Here is an 18,065-nt window from a genome sequence, read left to right as displayed (position 1 = left end):
CCAAAAACGCTTAATGTGGCTTGGAATAGCGTCCAACGATCACCAAATTTCTCTCGGACATTACTTGTCATAAACACCTCCACCTGTCAAAAAATCAAAACCGAAATCATATGGACGTTATCTTACATTAAGCGTTTTCCTCTCCATTGAGGCACATAAGGAAAAGGCTTAACGTGGCTCCATGTTCCAAAATAGGGTCCAGTGATCACTAAATTTGTCTGACATCTCACATGTCATAAACACTATCTCCGATCAAAAAAGCAAAACTAACATCCAAAGAATATGGCAGTTAGGTCTACGTTAAGCGCTGTCCTTTATGCAGAGGAAAAATCTATCTAGCCTAATACACCAAAAGTACGACCAAAGAGGACTTCTCTCACACATCTCTTGTCAATATCCTCTCGGAAACAGAAATACGAGGAATAATTAAATTAACTAAATTAACGTCTGTTAAGTGTTTTCGCTCCATTGACGCCCATTATAAGGAAAAAAAAGTTCAGTAGGCCTACAACTAAGAGAGAGAGTACAACTCCACCTGCAAAGGCTACAGCTGAATCATACAAACACTATGAACTGGACTCTGTGCTATTCATCAATATATAACGGTGATCTTGAGTACAGAGATGAATACATTTTGTTTGTTATTTGTAGACGGTGGTTTCACCGTAAGTGCACAAAGTCAGCACAAAGTCAGTCATTTGCCGACTACCACAAGTGTCGTATTTGTTCAAGCTGAATAAGTAAATGCGGCATTTTGGCTTGGAATGAACACTTTGAAACACATCCCATGTGGGTTGAGGAGACATAACAAATGTGGTGATCACTGATCGCTGTTTTAAGACATTAAGACACTTTTTCCTTAAGCTTTTTCCTTATAACGGGCATCAGTGGAGAGGATAACGCCTAGGGTGAGATAATGACCATACTTCTAGGATTTCGGTTTTGATTTCAGGGCTTAAAGCAAGGACAATGTCTGTGCCTGAAATGTGTTCTGGGGTTACGAGAAAGAATGGAGTGATGGGGGGTTCACGAAATAAAGAAGCTAATTAATTTAAAATGAACATGTTTATTACCACAACTGATGCAAATAACGAACAGTAACACATTGTGCAGTAACGAACAAAAAGGTAAAATGCACCGCCACTGTTTCCTGATTCGTTTGGGATTGTAAATGTAATCCTTGAGCCGATCTATGCCACTCCGTCACAACAGGACTCTGGAGGCTCCTGAGGAAGTAGAGGGGCCTCCGTCTCCACCTGTTTCTTCTACCCAAGTCCATCTCCGTTTATTTTTGACATATCTGTCAACTACGGTTGTGTTTTCACCAGGTTTAATCAACTTCCTTTCCGTTCCTTACTAGAAGACATTACACCTTGTGCGCGTGACCCGACGTGTTGATGATGACTGAACGTGATTAGATACCTAGGCTACTGTTATACACTCAGAGCGAAAAAAATATATGCGCACGTACGCATGGAAGTTGCGTTCTCTCTCTCTCTCTGTATGTTTTTTCCATTTTCCAGTGCTCCTATACACACAACACCCACTGCACATTACCGTGTAGTCCCTCACAGACTGGAGTGATATGTATACAGTAGCATTCCACTCTCTGTCTCACTACACACGCATTTCTCTCACTTTCTATCGCGCTAAACACCCTAAAATCTCTCACTCTCTCTCTTTCTCTCTCTCTCTCCACCCTTTCTGTTTTCTACCCCTGACAATAGATAACATCAGCAGTTTCTTTCCTGTTCTGATGAAAACAAGGAAGAATAAGATTTTGTTCGCACCCTCCACAAAACCATCAAAACTAGCGACATTTGCTGAACATGTCAGACACTGTGAATATTTGTATGGTAAACAAAGAAAGTATTTGACTGGTCCAAAACAACCAGAGTCACTCCACCCAAGCACGCGGTTCTTCTGACTCAGACGTTTTAGTGCCCCTCTCTCTCTCTCTCTCTGTCACACACACACACACACACACACACACACACACACTCCCTGTCTCTGGCTCTGGCTCTGGCTCTCTCTCTCTCTGTCACACACATACACACACACACACACACACACTCCCTGTCTCTGGCTCTGGCTCTGTTTCTCTCTCTCTCTGTCACACACACACACACACACACACACACTCACTCTCTGTCACACACACACACACACACACACACACACACACTCCCTGTCTCTGGCTCTGGCTCTGTCTCTCTCTTGTACACCTCTCTACCTCGTACCCTAAAACCACACCCCTCACCCCACCCTCAAGCTCTCTCTCTCTCTCTCTCTCTCTCTCTCTCACACACACACACACACACACACACACACACTCACAGGCATGTACATGCACATACATCCACGCGCACCCACACACACACACACACACACGCTCACAGGTATGTACATGCACAGGTAATAACTAAGAAATTGGTAACAAAAAATTTTCCATAACATTTTACGACTGAATCAACAGGTAAACACCCACCATAAAACGGTCACCATTTGCATGAAGAAAATATTGCTTAACTCCACTTCCCACCTCTTTAGGGATATACACCAAACAGGAAAATGTCAGTCAGTATTTGGCTTTCGGAGACAAGGCTGTTGTTTCCCGTTTTCTTTGAGTAATGCTCTTGTCTTCACCTTTAATGGTCTGAGCTTGATCTTTTATTAATGGTTCCCTTTAATAAACGTGATAAGCACAAAGAACCCTGCATCTTACTGTCAGGGTCAGGGAAACAGACTGATGGTTAGACCTCAGCTACACACACATTCTGTAAAAATGTCAGCTTGGCTATAACTCAACGAAGGAAGAAAGTTTTTCTGTTCTGAGTTCATTGCTGAGTCTATAAATACCATGTGTGTGTGCGTGTGTTTGTGTGTGTGCGCGCGTGTGTGTGTGTGTGTGTGTGTGTGTGTGTGTGTGGGTGTGTGTGTGCACGTTTGTGTAAAAATGCTCAGCGTTCTAAGGCATTTAAGGTAGACTGTGTCTTCGCTCAGGACCAGAAACGTTCAGGTATGTACAAAAATGCCATGAACACATATATTAGCACAGTAACGTTTATTTCAGTCAGGGCCTCTTCCAGTGGGAAAACTTTCAGATGATGTCTGGGAAGGGCAGGGTTTGTTTTGGAACAAAGTTCTTTTGGCTTTTTGCAGATTGTGCGACTCAGGAAAATACAGAGTGAAAAAGTGAAAATGCATTGGAACTTCAAAAGTACAAAATCATTCGAACATGCTTTGAAGACTGCAATGTCAGTACTAAGAGAACCTGGAGACAAAAGTAATTACACCAAGCAATTATACTTAAAGGCCATCCAAGAAACATGCCCATGCAAAAATGTCAAGTTCTGTTCTCTTATAATTGCAATGTAAAATTTGGCTTTCTTATCAGTAGTGCTGTGCAGTAATGCATAACACGGACCCAAGATTACATAACAGTGATCATATAACATTTCTCTTTTTGAACAATCCAACTGATTACTAATTGCATTATTAGTCATGTAACTTGTAATCAACACCAGATTACATTTTCCAGTAAGTCCTCCCAACATCAGTGACGTATTGGATATGCTTGATGAATGATCACACCAGTCTTCACTCTCCTCACCAATCACACCGCATTCAAACGTGTTTGAACCGTTTCTGGTCTTTATGTTAGAATCGTTATGTACATGGGTGAGTGCGTACACGTTGAACTAAGCGTTATGTGGCGTGAGGTGCGAAACCAGAGGCTGATAATGGACTGGCATCTTTATGGCAGGTTTCTCATAAGCCATATGAGAAATTCTCTGTCTTCAAACTAGCTTTGCAAGTTACATACAAACCGGGCAGCCTGTGGCTTAACGATTAGAGGAAGTGGGCTGCTTCGATTCCCGGGATTAGGGCAGATTCAATTCCCAGGGCAAGGCACTTAACCCCCTAAATGCAGAGGTCAAATTCACTTTAACTGTTTAAACCCAAGCTGAACACAGGGCAGTTATGTCACACACAGAAGACTACAACATTCGTTTATACTGCATGTACAGAAATGATGTTTGCTCAGTCAAATAAGACAAAATGGGTTTTCAATACAGGTTAATATTTAGTTTGTTCACACATATTTTACAACAAAATAATGTGCAAGCTTCCAGTAGTAAACATAAGGTTCCATTCACTCACAGTTGTTGAAAATGCCTTTTCTTCAGATCAGGCATGTGACCCAACTGTCTTTGTATAAACATGTTACTACGCCAACAAACATCATACCTCGATTTATCTTATCCCTAACCCAAAACCCACAGGACAGACTGACCTGCAAAAATTATGCAAATTTAGCTTTAACTCACATGTAAACCTGGTAGGAGCACCTGGGCCATATGACAGTGGTCAGCATCTAAACCAACAGGGTTAATACATACAACTAATCTAGCGGAGGATCCATCCCATCTGAGGTTCCTGTGACTAATCGGTCATAAGATCTGATCAATGTCTTCATGTCTAAACCACAGACCATTTTCCCTGGTGCTCTGACATTACGAGGAAAAATATCACAGGCAAGACAAGAACAGAGGCAAGCAGGAGCTCTGCCACCACAAGCAAATGCACCTGAAGGCATTTGACTGTGGGCATAGTCTATGTAAAGTCAGAGCAAGTCTGGTGAAAAAGAGCGCCATATTCCTGCCAACCATATGTAAATGTTCAACATCAACACCAGTGTATGCAGCTCTAGCTGTTGTTCCACGCAGGGTTACACTCCTCCATCTCTAGCCCTGTCATATGTGTTTCCTGACTCCAAATATTGATTCCAAATATAGCATTTGAAGAGCAGACACTGTCTTGTCTGAACACGTGCAATAACAATCTATGTTGGGTCTATGTCAGTTTTTATCATGGACCGCATTTATAGCAAAAGACTTTAACCGTGGTTTTGCAAAACCAACAGGATTCCCATCAATGACTTTGTATTGTTGGTAGCAGGTGTTGGTATATAGTGCAATGAACAGAAACACGAGCATAATACATTTTCAGGTTCTCACAGTCGTTATTCACTTGGACGAGTGCAGTTTGAACCAGTCGGGGATGAAAATGTAGTTTAGCGTTTGAATGACTGGACCGTTTCCCAGTGGTTTTACATGGCTGTATAAAACTACTTAAATGTGTCTAAAGTTGTGAAAGAACTGAATATGCTGAAGTCAAATGCAAAAATAAACATCACAAACATTCTTTACAGCAACTTTATCATGGTTTTTATATGCAGTCAGATAAGAGCTTTGGCCAAAGAGAGCAAAGGCACCTGAAAAGGGAGGACTGATGAATACTGGGTTAGGACCAACTGGTCAAATACAGCATATACATATTTGCTCAGGCCCAAATCAACGCAAAGACTTCTCAATAAATCGCAATTCTTTGATGATGTCTTTGAATCTAAAGCTAAACCTCATGATCATGACATCTATTTCCAACTGCCGTGACGATCCCCTTAGGAAAAAAAAAAAAAAAACGCTCATTATGACAGACTGTGAGTTGTTTGGCCATTGCTTACTCCATAAAACAGGAAGACAAAGGATGCAGTTAATGTTCAACCAAACGTTTAAATGTGCAAACTGAGTGACCAAAGCAACCGTCACTGTTTGCCAAATGGTCAGAGCAAACACGATACGACTGTCAGTACCTGGAAAGTTCTAGAGTTGCAGCATCTCAGGAACTGCCACCCTGCCGGGCTTTTTCAAACATGACAGCCTCTGAGATTTACTGAGAACGGCGCAACACACAAACAAAAAAACATCCAAACAGTGGGAAAGATCAAAGAGAGAGGTCAAATGAGAATGGCAGGAACTGTTCAATCAAACTGTTGGTCCTATAACGTGGAAATGATGACAACACGAAACAACACAGGTTTACACAGAACGGCTTCGAAGAACACACAACTCGATCCTTTTCATGGACTGACCGTTGCTGATGACCATACCCGGATCCACTCCTGTCAGATGAGAACAAGAAGAAGCTACCTCAGTGGTGTGTGGCAATCCCCAATTACAGAAGCGACATGAGAGGTTATTCAGTTCAATCCAGTTCAGATGGTGTATCTTACAAGCAAAACACAAATAAAAATTGTTTCTTGTAAGTAGCAACGGGTCTCTCTCTATGTATGTAATGTATAATTTTGATAAAAACTTAACCACCAATAAAATTTGTTTCTTGTAACCGCCAATAAAATTTGTTTCTTGTAAACAGCAACAGGTGTCTTTCTATGTATGTAATGTTTGTATGTGTAATTTTGATCAAATAAAGAATGTCTGATATATACATATGTATATACATATACATACACATGCACATATACATATACACATACACATACATATATTTATTAGATTCTTCATTCTTCAATCAAGTTGAAAGATTAAAGTCTACTGGGTGCAGCAATTGTATCATACAGGAGACAGCAAACCCAGAGACAGAGAGAAGAGAGAAGGTGGAGTGTAGGAGCAGGAATTTCCAGGGACTCACAGGGCGTATTCAGAATGTTTTGCAAAAGTTTGTCGATCGAATTTTGTTATCTCCCTTTGGCACCAGCGGCATATTTGATGTCTGATGTATTTTTCCTGTTTTTCAACTGCGCTATCGATAACGTGGCTCACCACCCATCAAACCACATTCTGATACAAACCAGTCCATTTTAACACCTTTACGAATAAAAAAATAACAATACAGCCGTCACCTGACTGGGCTTTTGAAGCGTCGGTCAAGGTTTTTTGACTGATAGGAAAGTCTGCGGGACAGTATAGTTGAATCAAGGCTAAACATGTTTAAAATGATATCTTATAGAAGCTTTTTGAACAGGGATGTGGTTTGTGGTTTGAATGCTCCCTATGACCTATTACATCCTAAGTCTTTGATGTGTCACCACCAGATGATTCTCATGATTACAGTGGTAATTTGACAGGGTAATAGCTTGGCATCCATAAGACATTTTTACCAGTCATTACTGCACTGGACAAAACCTAATAAAACTCTTTCTATGACCTCTGGCGGTATTATGGAACATGCCAATTTCTCCTCAGTTTTTTTTTTTTTCCTGTTTTACTAGATGTTTATTGTGAAGAGATGTTGGCGATATACAAAAAACGGTTATCACGTCCATCTGAACAAAAAAAAAGGACAGGCGTCAGGGTGAAGCATCAGCACATTGCATTGCGCTGAAGAATCTGAGGCTACATCCACTGACTCTGCATGTATTTGAGGGTGCCTACCCTGGCACTCACCCTCCCTGGATGGCAGAGAGGAGTGTGCAGTGGAGACATGGGCATTTAAAAAGGGTGGGTGAAAAGGAGTGAACAATTCCGTTTAAAAAAAAAAAAAAGAAGCAAAGACAGAAAATACAAACTGTGAGGTAGGTATACCTCACAGACTGCCAGGTGAGTGTATGTCAAAGGAAGGGTTTCTAATAAACAGTGATTCTATATTTATATAAATGTAAAGTTTTTTTTTTTTGAAAAACATATTTATGAATGGATTCACGTTTATTCACAAACTGTTCCTCTCACATCCAGAACAATTAGCATTTCGTAATTCACAGTAATTCACATATGACACATTGGCATTAAGATAATTGAGACTTCAGTCACACACCCGACAAGAGACATGAGGCTTTTCTTGTCGCTTCAAGACTAGAGGCTTGAATTTTGCCCCAGTGACTTGAGACTTGACTTGACCTGAGATTTTACTCGGACATCTGTAAACACCTCTGATAAAATCTAAATAAGTTCTGTTCTGTTCTGAGTAAATATCACAAGACAAACGCTTTACATATAACAATGCTGTTTGCAGCCATGTGATACTAAGAGTGACATCTTGTATCCATGGTTACACAGTAACTGAGACTAAGATGTCTGCAGACTGTGGGGGGGGGGGGGGGGGGGGGGGGGGGGCAGGGGGGGGGTACCCATTTCACCAGATGTAAACATGTTGAGAAGTTCTCCACATTTCCCTTTAGCATGCCAGTCACCTAAGTAGAGGCAGCAAGCTTCTACAGTGTTTAAACATTACTAGGAGTAAACGTTGTTGAACAACCAGAGGTAAATGTTTGGAATATGTTCTTTGGGCATATTTACTTTTATTAGGCTTCTTTACAGGTGTGTGTGTGTGTGTGTGTGTGTTGGTGCCACTTCCCCAGGCATTTCTGACAAAGGCTTAATGTCTTACAGGACACTGTTAAACTACACTTCTTCACCAGTGGTTGGTCACATGTCATGAGCGTGTAACTCAATATTCCCTGACTGTGTTGTGAATCATAGTAATCCTTGTGTTTTGTGCTACTGTGGTGCTGCGCCGTCAGAGACTGATCACTGTGAATCCATTTGCCCACAAACTGTGTTTCTGCATTGTCCTATCTCTCTCTCTCTCTCTCTCTCTCTTTATATATATATATATATATATATATATACACGCACACACACATACACACATACATACATAAACACATACTTACGTGTGTGTACATATATAAGGAGAGAGAGAGAATTTTTTTAGTTCATACCGTACAGTACAATTGTGTGGAACAAACTAGACCCTTTAACAAGTCATGGACCTTCTTGAACTCCAAAGCTGTTATCCTAAGAAACTGAGATCTGATCTATAGGGAGTGACTCAAACTACATTTTTCAGGTGTTCACGTATGGATGGGGGTCGGCGAAAAAAGCGTTACTCCGCCTTTGTTTGGATACTTCCTCGTTCCGCTGGTTAACGGTGACGTCTGAGCAGGTATTTATAAATAGCGGGACACAGTCCCGTAAAGGAGTTTAGTTGCAGTCTAACGGTCCGAAGTTCATGGTCAATAAAGGATTAGAAGGTATCGAGCCTCACCCTACAACATCAACATGAACCGAATTACCGCCAGCATCTTCGCAGTTTTTCTGTGTTTTGCAGTGGGTAAGTTGTGCTGGCTTTGGGTATGTGAAACTGTATCAGTTACTTCTCTGAAAGACTTTTTAGATACCATATTTTGTTTCTCAATTTCGAGGTCTGGTCTGGTCTACATGATTTCGTCTTCAGTGTTAAAGTACGTTTTCTTTTGAAGTAATACACTTTCGACACGACACGAATGAGGCTGCATTTCAGCCAGTTGGATATCATTACCCTATGCAGTAAATTCTGCTGGGAGTTAGATTTGGTTTAGACTGAATTCGCGATGCCTTACGACTTACTTGAGCTGACCGAAAATTTCGTTCACTTCGTTTTATAAGTTGTCATTGCCTCTGGGGGTTAAAAGCAGCCCTGAGTGTAATTGTATCACCCTTTTGTCAGACAAAGCACCATCTAATTTAAGATCATGAAAAAAAGAATAAAATATGCAGTTCGAAAATGTTGCTCCATTTCCATTATCGAGTTTAATCAAATCGAGATTTTATTGATACTGTTGATATTTTATTAATTTGTTGTGTTAATTTTTTTGTTGTTGTTGTTGTTGTTTAAAAGGGCGTTGACATTTGCGAGATGGAGGATTAACAAATTCTGATACATGGGTGGCTACATTTTATGTTATGAAGATGCGTGCACTGTCGCTCTTTGAGACATTCAAGTCAGAACTTGACTAGACCAGAGCAAACTTTGCACGCAGGTTAGGCGTACCCCACAGGGCGAACTGACTTGGAACTGCTCCAAACCCCATAGACATCTGACTCTATTAAGTGATCAGCAGAAAAGTAGCAGTACGCTATATTAAGTAAACTTAGCAGAGCTATGATGAAACAAGGATTAACGGTGCAAAAGGCTTCACGGCAAACCTGTCGAACTGGAAACCCGTGTAACCTCCTTTTTCATCCCGTTAACAACGGAGTTGAATGTTTCACACACAGATCTCTGTTATATACTGTTTTTTGTTTACCCGAATTTTAGCAATTCAAGTTTTTTTTTTTATTATCATTATTATTATTTTTAATCACTCTTAAACGCATGTCAGATGTCAGTCGGCCCCTGTAATGTGAAACAGAAGACGGGAAAGCAAAAGAAGTGCTTTTCGTTTGTTCAATGATATTTTACAAATGACGCACAATTGTGCACCTCTATCAGACTAAAGTGATCGTTGTATTAATGCGTCGCAACCTGAACCAGTGAGGACACGTCGCTGTATCCTGTGTTTGTAAAGGAGGTTATGTTGTTTTCTTGAAGATCTTAAAAATAAGCAAGCACGCCTCCAAAGCTTATCTGACCACTTTGTTCTTGGCACACTGGCTCTTCTGGCTTAAAATACTCTTAGGGGAGATGGGCCAAAAACGTAGTTCCCCTACACTATAACTCTATCTTTAACTTTGCTCAGTTAGCAACCATGGTTTTCACGAACGGTCTGTTTGTCCACAAAAACACGAACTGCGCGCTTACCAAATGGTGCCATTGTTCCCGTGGAAAATTTGAGACCTTGTGGATGTGATCGGACACTATTCAGCTGATGCGAAGTCGCCGAGGGCATTCTGCGCGTTGCCGCTGATTACTTTTGCCCGGACTAAAGCAGATACCAGGCGTAAATTTAAACGGAATAATCATTTAACGAGAGCTATAGCCTCTCTGAAAGCTATATTTGTAAAAAAAAAAAAAAAAAAAACGCTTAGTATTACTTTGGCATGCCCGGTATGATCACCTGAATGATATCTTTTACCGACGGAAACGTTTCGAGAGGTCGGTCTGTTTGTAAATTTTATATTCCCAAGTTACCAGAGAACATTAAGAGATGTTTTGTGGCTCGCTGAGTCAGCATTTTCCTCATTTTTGGTGGGACAGTAACACTGCAGCGTTTTTAGCTGAAAATTTACGGGAGGGCAGCCAGTGTTAAAGTGTATGAATAGAAAAGAGTACCTTTGAGAACCTTTAACGGTGTATTCGGTCTATAAAAGAACTGCACGTACAGTGTGATTATAAGTTAAAACTTAAAAAAACAACATAAAAAGGTTAACGCCCATCGTGGATTTTGTTTTTGTTGTTGTTGTTGTTGTTTTCGTTGTCGTCATCGTTGCTGTTGTTGTTGTTGTTGTAGTTACAGTCAAAATAATTTAACGAATTAAGGAGTTCATAAACTGCAAGGGATTGTTCACTGTACTTTAAATAAATAAATGAAATTAAACGTACTCCAGTAGTTCCCTCACTAGCCACTAGGGTACTCCCTATCACCACCACACCCTTCTTGAGGATAACCACCATTATGTTAGAGAGACATGCCTGACTAGTGGTTTAGGGAAACTCCCTTCTCTTTTGTGACTTCAGTGCCTCCATCAGTTAGTTGTACTTATAATAGCTGAACACCAGGGGGAAGTGGGAATCTCCTCTGAATGCAGTAGCGCTCTGAGACTGGCATGTGTGTGCTTGTTTGCGTGTGTGTTTACGCATTCCACAGCAATATAAAGTATGAAGCGTGAATGAAGATGACAACGGAAAATGGTATTTAATTACAAGGCATTAGCATGGGGTTTTTTTTTTCGCCCGAACAAAAGCAGAGCAGATGAGTCACAGGGGTAAACTTGTCCTGTAAAATCCTTTGTTCCCCAGTTTGTCTTTTTGTTTATAGAAGGAGTTGTTATGGCATGGCATGACTATGTCAACAGGGAGCACACAGACATTGGGTGAACTTTGTTTGTGTGTGTGTGTGTGTGTGTGTGTATTATAGCATTTAGATTAACCTCAAGACTGATTGTGAGACGTGTTCTATCCCTGATTCTATCACAGTTTTCCCAGTATAGCTGTTCTGCTCTTTGTTTTCCAAGGAACAGTCTTTTATTCTGGGTCAGACCGTATCACTGCAGAGGCAACATTAGCTAGCGTGACTGTCTGGGCCGTGTTAGACTGCTGTGTTGGGAGTTTGTTTTGCCTTTGGTTTGTTGGTACTGATAACTATATCAACTACACAAAGCTGACTCACCTGTCGCCTCCTCCTGTTATTTCCTCCTGCAAAGCATCCTGAGGAGAAGACTTGAATTACGTAGGTCTGATGCATGCAGGAGGCAGGGGAGTCTTGGTGTGGTGGACACCAGACAAGGAAACATGACTGGAATGGTGTTTTCCACAACCATGTAATTAATGTTCCAACTCATTATTTTACTTCGACGTGTTATTAAAAATAATGTTCAGGTCTGCCGGTAAGGTGAATGACTAGTACACAAACCCCGCCGATAACTGTCGAAGAAAAAACGAAAAGAAAAGGGGTTGTTCTTTTGGAGAGCTATTGTAAATCACAAAACAAGTGTGTACAGCACAGTATTAAATCTGTTTAGATGCTTATCTTTCCACTTTTTTTGACTAATTAGCTGATTACTTAAATTTTTTTATCATGCTGGGTAAACAGTTCCCGGGACAGGACTCTATTTAAAAAAAAACAAAAAAAACAAAAATCAAATACACACAAATAGCGTGGTTGATATCATTTAGTATAAATGTTTTGTCACAGTTCTCCAGAACATTTGGACTTTTTTAAATTTTCCTTTTTCTTTCTTTTTTTTCTGCTACATTCCTGCCCCTCCCTACCTGTGCTCAGGTACGTTTGTTTTCCAGAATCATGTGACTTGTGACTATGATGTCATGGCTTACCTCACTGCTGGTTTCTTGCAGCTGTTAGTGGCTAGACAAACAGTGAGAGTGCGTGTGGCTGTTACAGCTCAAACAAGCGGAGTCACCCACAGGAGATGAATTACGCCAGCATTCTCTGAAGGGCTTTTTTTCTTCTGAGTATTGTTCATATTCTCTGAGGCGTGGAATATGAGGGAGTGTGCTAAGGTGTTCAGACCTTTGTAATTAAGGTATTACACTCAGAAAGTGAAGGCACACAGTGTACCATCAGTTCCTTAAACCATGGCTGTGTCAGGACTGGGCACAATCAAAGGACAGTGCTCAGATATATCGTAAATAAAAATTTAAAAAAAAAAAAAAAAAAAAAAAGAAAGATCTTGAGAAGTAGAGTGTCAGTGTTCTATCTTGAACCTAAAAAAAAAACAGAAGTTTCTCTCTCTCTCTCTCTCTCTCTCTCTCTCTCTCTCTCTCTCTCTCTCACTCACTCACTTTTCACTGCCCGCTTGTAATTGGAGTCTTTCCAAAGAATTTCTCTATGGTGTCTCTGTTCTGACGACCCAGTTCGAGGAGAATGTGAAGGCATGAGATGAAACTTGCATTGTGTGACCTTCAGTAAGGAAAAGCCGGTTAGACAGGACCTGTTGGAATCAGTGCAGTGCAGTGGAGCTCATACAGGAATACAGATTTACTGTGTTGGACAGGAAGCCCTAGCCACCGTGGAATGCCTCAGTCTTAATGCTGTTTGGTTACTAAGCAACCATGGATTCAGAATTCTGACCTCTGGTCGGTGGGATATTCCCTCTTGTCTGGTTATTTGTGAATGCCTTTGAGTTGTCTCTTGGGGCCTTTGTTAGTGGCCAATTTGTTACAGACGTGCACTGGGTTTTTTGTTTTTGTGGGGGTTTTTTTTTATTTGGTCAGTTGGAGCGTAATTAATTCCTAGGTATGTTACATATCATGTGCTTGAAAACAATTGAAACATCAGTTCTAGTGTAAAAAAAAGCAGACGAGTTCTTTAAATTCACTCATCCTTCCCACGTTTTCTTTGATTCATCTCAGGTTGCGTTGACTTTGCGGTGATGTTGACAGAGGTGCTGCTGGCCAGTCAGCGGTGTGGCCAGACCCTCTGGTTACAGGATGGTTGTACATGTTTTCTTACATTCTCTGACTGAAAGACAAAATATCTGAGACTTTGTTCTTATTTATCTTACTGAAGTTATGGTGTCGTCTTCTGTGTTTAAATAAAAAGCCACTCACGCCCAACAGTTGAGTGAACTTTGAAAAAAAGGTTATGTAGAGTGCACTATACAAAATAAAGTGGCAGTTGCCTTTTTTAACGGTATGAGTAATGCTGAGCTGCTCTTACTCACACCCTGTAACCTGATCCCAACATTTCAACCTCAGGGCGTGACCGAAACCTGGGTTTGTGTGTGTGTGTGTGTGTGTGTGTGTGTGTGTGTGTGTGTGTGTGTGTGTGTGTGTGTGTGTGTGTGCGCGCGCGGGGGTGTGTGCGTGCATGTGTGTGTGTGTGTGTGTGTGTGTGTGTGTGTTTGTGTGTGTGTGACTTTTCATATTTGTAAAAAAAAAAACAATGTTCTCTTAAGGTTGACAGGACAGTGCTTAAACTTGTCACGTACCAGACAAGCCAGACAGGTTTCAGGAAAATTCTACTTCTACACCTGCAGGGCCTCCGCTCAGCTGTAAAGGACATTACATTAGTCTATCAAGTTATAATCAGCAGCCTCTGGTCTTAAACTTTGAGCATAAGTAATTATTATTTTTCCTTTTTGTTTTAAGTTTTGGGTCTGTTTGTTCTCCCAGTTACGTGATGTTTGGCTCCTACTGAGAGGGAACGTCATGCCCTTGGGTTAAAAGTCAGATCCCAGACGTCCTTAAAGGAGCCGGCCTGTATCAGTTCATTTTCTTTGACAAGAGGCTTTAATGGACGTTTTTATCTAGAGAAATTGCACTGAAGGCCATTAAGTGCCTAAGGCCAGGTCCCTGTGTGGATATGGACTGTTTACTGAAGTGGAAATAACAAAGGCACACTGTGAGTGTCCTCTGACCAGCCGTGGCGCGAGACTCTCTGTCAAACACGGCTTTGTACGGAAAAGTCGATAACCACACAGAGAGAGTAAACACTGTGTGAATGTCTCCTGACGCATGAAAAGCAACACAGCTTGTATGGAAACCACTGTTTATGCATATGGCTACAAAGAAATCAACAACACATGCTGCGTGGAGAAAGACAGTCGTCCGCAACAAATAGGGGGAAATTTAAACAATTTAAAAAGTTTTTTTTTATACGCAAAGAAATGTCGATGAGGTTAGTGTAGAGCATTGAAACAGGTTTACTTATTCAGACACGTTCTGAAACAGAGTTACTCCTATAGATACATGCTTAAACAGAGTTACTCCTATAGATACATTCTGCTCCTATCTCACTCATCCTCTGTGCTGTGTAGAACACTTCTCCAGTTTCATTGCATTAATTAAAACTGGCCAGAAGGATATATTGGTGTTTCCCTCCTGCTTGAACTGAGATTTTTGGGTGTTTTGGTAACCCATATGTTCTTCTCTCTCTCTCTCTCTCTCCCTCTCTCTCTTTCAGGTCATGCCCTTAAATGCTATAAGTGTGATTTTGGACTATGGAAATTGTGTATAACTTCGGAGATAACTTGTCCTTCTGGGGAGCACTGCTACAGCGAGGTGGGAAAGGCAGGTCAGTAATTCCCCTGACCCCGAATTCACCACAACACAGACGTCACTTCTCAGCACCACTTCCCGCGAGCAACAGAAAGGAATTCATCCAGCATACTATTCTTCGAGAGGCTTAGCTTTCAGCCGCGGTCACGTAGAAGTATCAAGAGCATGAAACGCTCGTAATAAAGAGGCCGAGGATCATGTCGGGCGGGTGTATTTAACAAATTGTGAATTCATTTTCTTCTGCTCTTTCCAGCGGGGTTTGTCGACATCCAGAAGAAAGGATGCTTGGCAGTGAGTCAGTGCAACACAACGAGCACTGTGAACTTTCCAAGTGGTAGCAACTCGACTGTGTACAAGACGACCAGGACATGCTGCAACACGGACCTGTGCAACGCTGCCCCTGGTCTGCCCACACTCGGCCTGGCTCTGACCTCTCTCTCCTCCCTCCTGGTGGTCAAACTCCTGCTGTAAGGGAGAGGGTGTCCACGCTTACACAATCACACACACACACACGCACAATCACACACACACACGCACACACACACACACACACACAAACAACACAGCTGCAAACAAGAAGTTTGTGATAGTGTAAGTTAAATGGATGTCTTTTTGCAAGTTGCTTCCTGTCAAACACACACCCACACACACACACACACACACATATATATATATATATTTGTCAGTGTGAAAATATGATAATGCCACATGTAGAAATACAGTCACCAGTGAGAAAATACCAACATATAACTTACACAAAGCCCTTTTGCTGTCTTTCCCAAAAAGAAAAGAAAAACACTGAGACTGATATCAACATGTTTGTCTCATACACTCTCAAAAGGAATTTCCCCGGTTAAAACTTTAATTCTTCGTTAATGCACGTATAATGAGGCAGTGGGGGTTTTTAGCTCTTCTGTGAAATGATGGGATATATATATATATATATTTATATATATATATATATATATATATATAAAAATTTGTTGTTCAATCTTTCTTCAAATTACCTCTAAATTCAAAGAATCAATCTGAATCAAATATAGGTCTGTGTTTGTGGCTTTAATTGAGCAATATATTCTGCCCTTCCAAATGTCATGATATAAGTTGTTCCAAACTAACAAGAACAGAGAGGTCGTAATTCTAAGAAACCTATGGTGTGGTTTCCTGGATTGATGGGCGTTGTATCACATTGACCGATTCCTTTCACTCCAGAGCTGTAGAGCACCTCCTTTCTGTTTGACTCCGTTTATTTGGACTCATTTCCGACAGCGGTACGACTCCCCGCGGACTCTCTTTGTTTTGTTTCTGGATTCCGGTCTGCACTAACATATGGGCTGATGCAATGGAATTTTTACATCGGTCACATTTGTTTAAGTTTGTTTTATTTGTTTTATGCAAACTACATGTCCATAAACACAAACCCGGCCTCTCTAAAGTTTGAGATGTTTGATAGCAGGTGCCACTGAATTGCCACGATGAATGGTTAGCGGAATTAACCAGAACATTCTCTGTACCAGTGGACACAGTGAGCATTGAGTTCAGTTACATGCCTATTTAGGAATTCAGCTAAATTTAGTGTCGTTCAGGTATATTTTTATATCACTTTTTTTTTTTTTTTTACCACAAACGTTGACACAGATCAACTTTACAGTATAGCAGAACTCCAGAGAGCAAGGACAAGACCACAGTGGCATTGAAAAACACACCTGTTTGTCTGTAACAGGAACAGACTTTTAGAGGGGCCAAGGCCCAGAGGGGTAAACTACAGTGTGGTCTCATATTTTTTAGCTGGTGTGACTACATTAGGCATGAACATCCTAAATGCATTTTAATAATGCCATTCCCTCTAAATTCACTCAACCCAACCAAGTCCCAGTGCTGTTTTCTATCTGGGTAATTATTTAATGGGAATGTTAGCATCAGTACCACAAGTGCAGTTGTCACGCTGCAGTGTCTGAGTAGCACTTGTTATAAGTGCTTATGTCAAAACGACAAATTGGTTTTTTTTTATTATTGAAACAGTATGCCCAAGCACTTCCATATTATAATATTCAGGCAAATAAAGTTTCTTCCAAAACATGAGGAGTGGTTTATATAACATGTCTAATAATTATTATGAAATGTTTCATGAACGTTACCTTACTTTCTGTTCAGAAGCCAAAATAATGTTTTAAATGCCTTAAAAGAGTCTTTCAAATTTCAAAATACGGGAGGGGTGCATGTTGAAATCTCCGTCTTCTTAGAATAGACATCATTGTTATAACCAAAACATGTTTTGTTTGTTTTCGTCTTTGTTTTTGTTTTTGTCTTTGTTTTTGTTTTTGGCTGTGGATCACGTCATTTAGGTGGATGGTAATTAGAAGCAACCGCTTTGTCTTACTCAACCAAGTTTGTTTGTACACACGTTAGCTAGCGACAGCTGCCCGCCAAACTTTTCTGTTTACTCCCAGATCAGTTCTGTGTGCAAAGTTTGCTTGTAGTAAATGTTTAAGGATATACTCTGAGTTCCCCCTTTTTTATGTTCACTTAATCATGAGCACAAACCAAAGGCAATTGTCTCATCAAGTTTGTAAATGTTTTTTTCCTTTTGGCATTTCTTCTATTTTTCTAAAAAAAAAATTTAATTCTTTATTTGATGCTTCCATAATAAGTGCCTTATTGCATAAATGGTAAAGTATAAAATAAATGGTATCAATAAAACTGGAAACAATAAAAAAAAAATTAAAAGATAGTCCTTTTGTGAGGACCACAGAACTGGGTGGACCCAACTGTTTAATGTGAAAACCATAAAACAGTCTTTAGTGCTACCAGAAACAAGTGCC

The 18,065-nt window shown here is 40.6% G+C and overlaps 1 protein-coding gene across 1 annotated transcript; it reads left to right on the top strand.

Annotated features, from left to right (window-relative positions):
• Positions 1-8,811: 8,811 nt before the first annotated feature.
• On the top strand, positions 8,812-16,077 carry LOC115825644 (sperm acrosome membrane-associated protein 4-like). Its single transcript, XM_030789432.1, has 3 exons — positions 8,812-8,916; positions 15,149-15,259; positions 15,497-16,077. Exons 1-3 carry the CDS (start codon positions 8,865-8,867, stop codon positions 15,712-15,714), a joined length of 381 nt encoding a protein of 126 aa, XP_030645292.1. The 5' UTR covers positions 8,812-8,864; the 3' UTR covers positions 15,715-16,077.
• The last annotated feature ends 1,988 nt before the right edge of the window (positions 16,078-18,065 follow it).

The sequence above is a fragment of the Chanos chanos genome, chromosome 12, assembly GCF_902362185.1.
Source record: "Chanos chanos chromosome 12, fChaCha1.1, whole genome shotgun sequence".
Classification (NCBI taxonomy): Eukaryota; Metazoa; Chordata; class Actinopteri; order Gonorynchiformes; family Chanidae; genus Chanos; species Chanos chanos.
The sequence above is the reverse complement of the archived record's forward strand: the minus strand, read 5'-3'. Positions and strand labels throughout refer to the sequence as shown.

What these genes read in the sequence shown, in the direction of transcription:
- LOC115825644 (XM_030789432.1), top strand. Translation starts at nt 8,865, where the DNA reads ATGAACCGAATTACCGCCAGCATCTTCGCAGTTTTTCTGTGTTTTGCA. An exon ending in TTTTCTGTGTTTTGCAGTGG is followed by an intron (nt 8,917 to 15,148) that starts GTAAGTTGTGCT and finishes TCTCTCTTTCAG; the next exon opens with GTCATGCCCTTAAATGCTAT. An exon ending in CAGCGAGGTGGGAAAGGCAG is followed by an intron (nt 15,260 to 15,496) that starts GTCAGTAATTCC and finishes TGCTCTTTCCAG; the next exon opens with CGGGGTTTGTCGACATCCAG.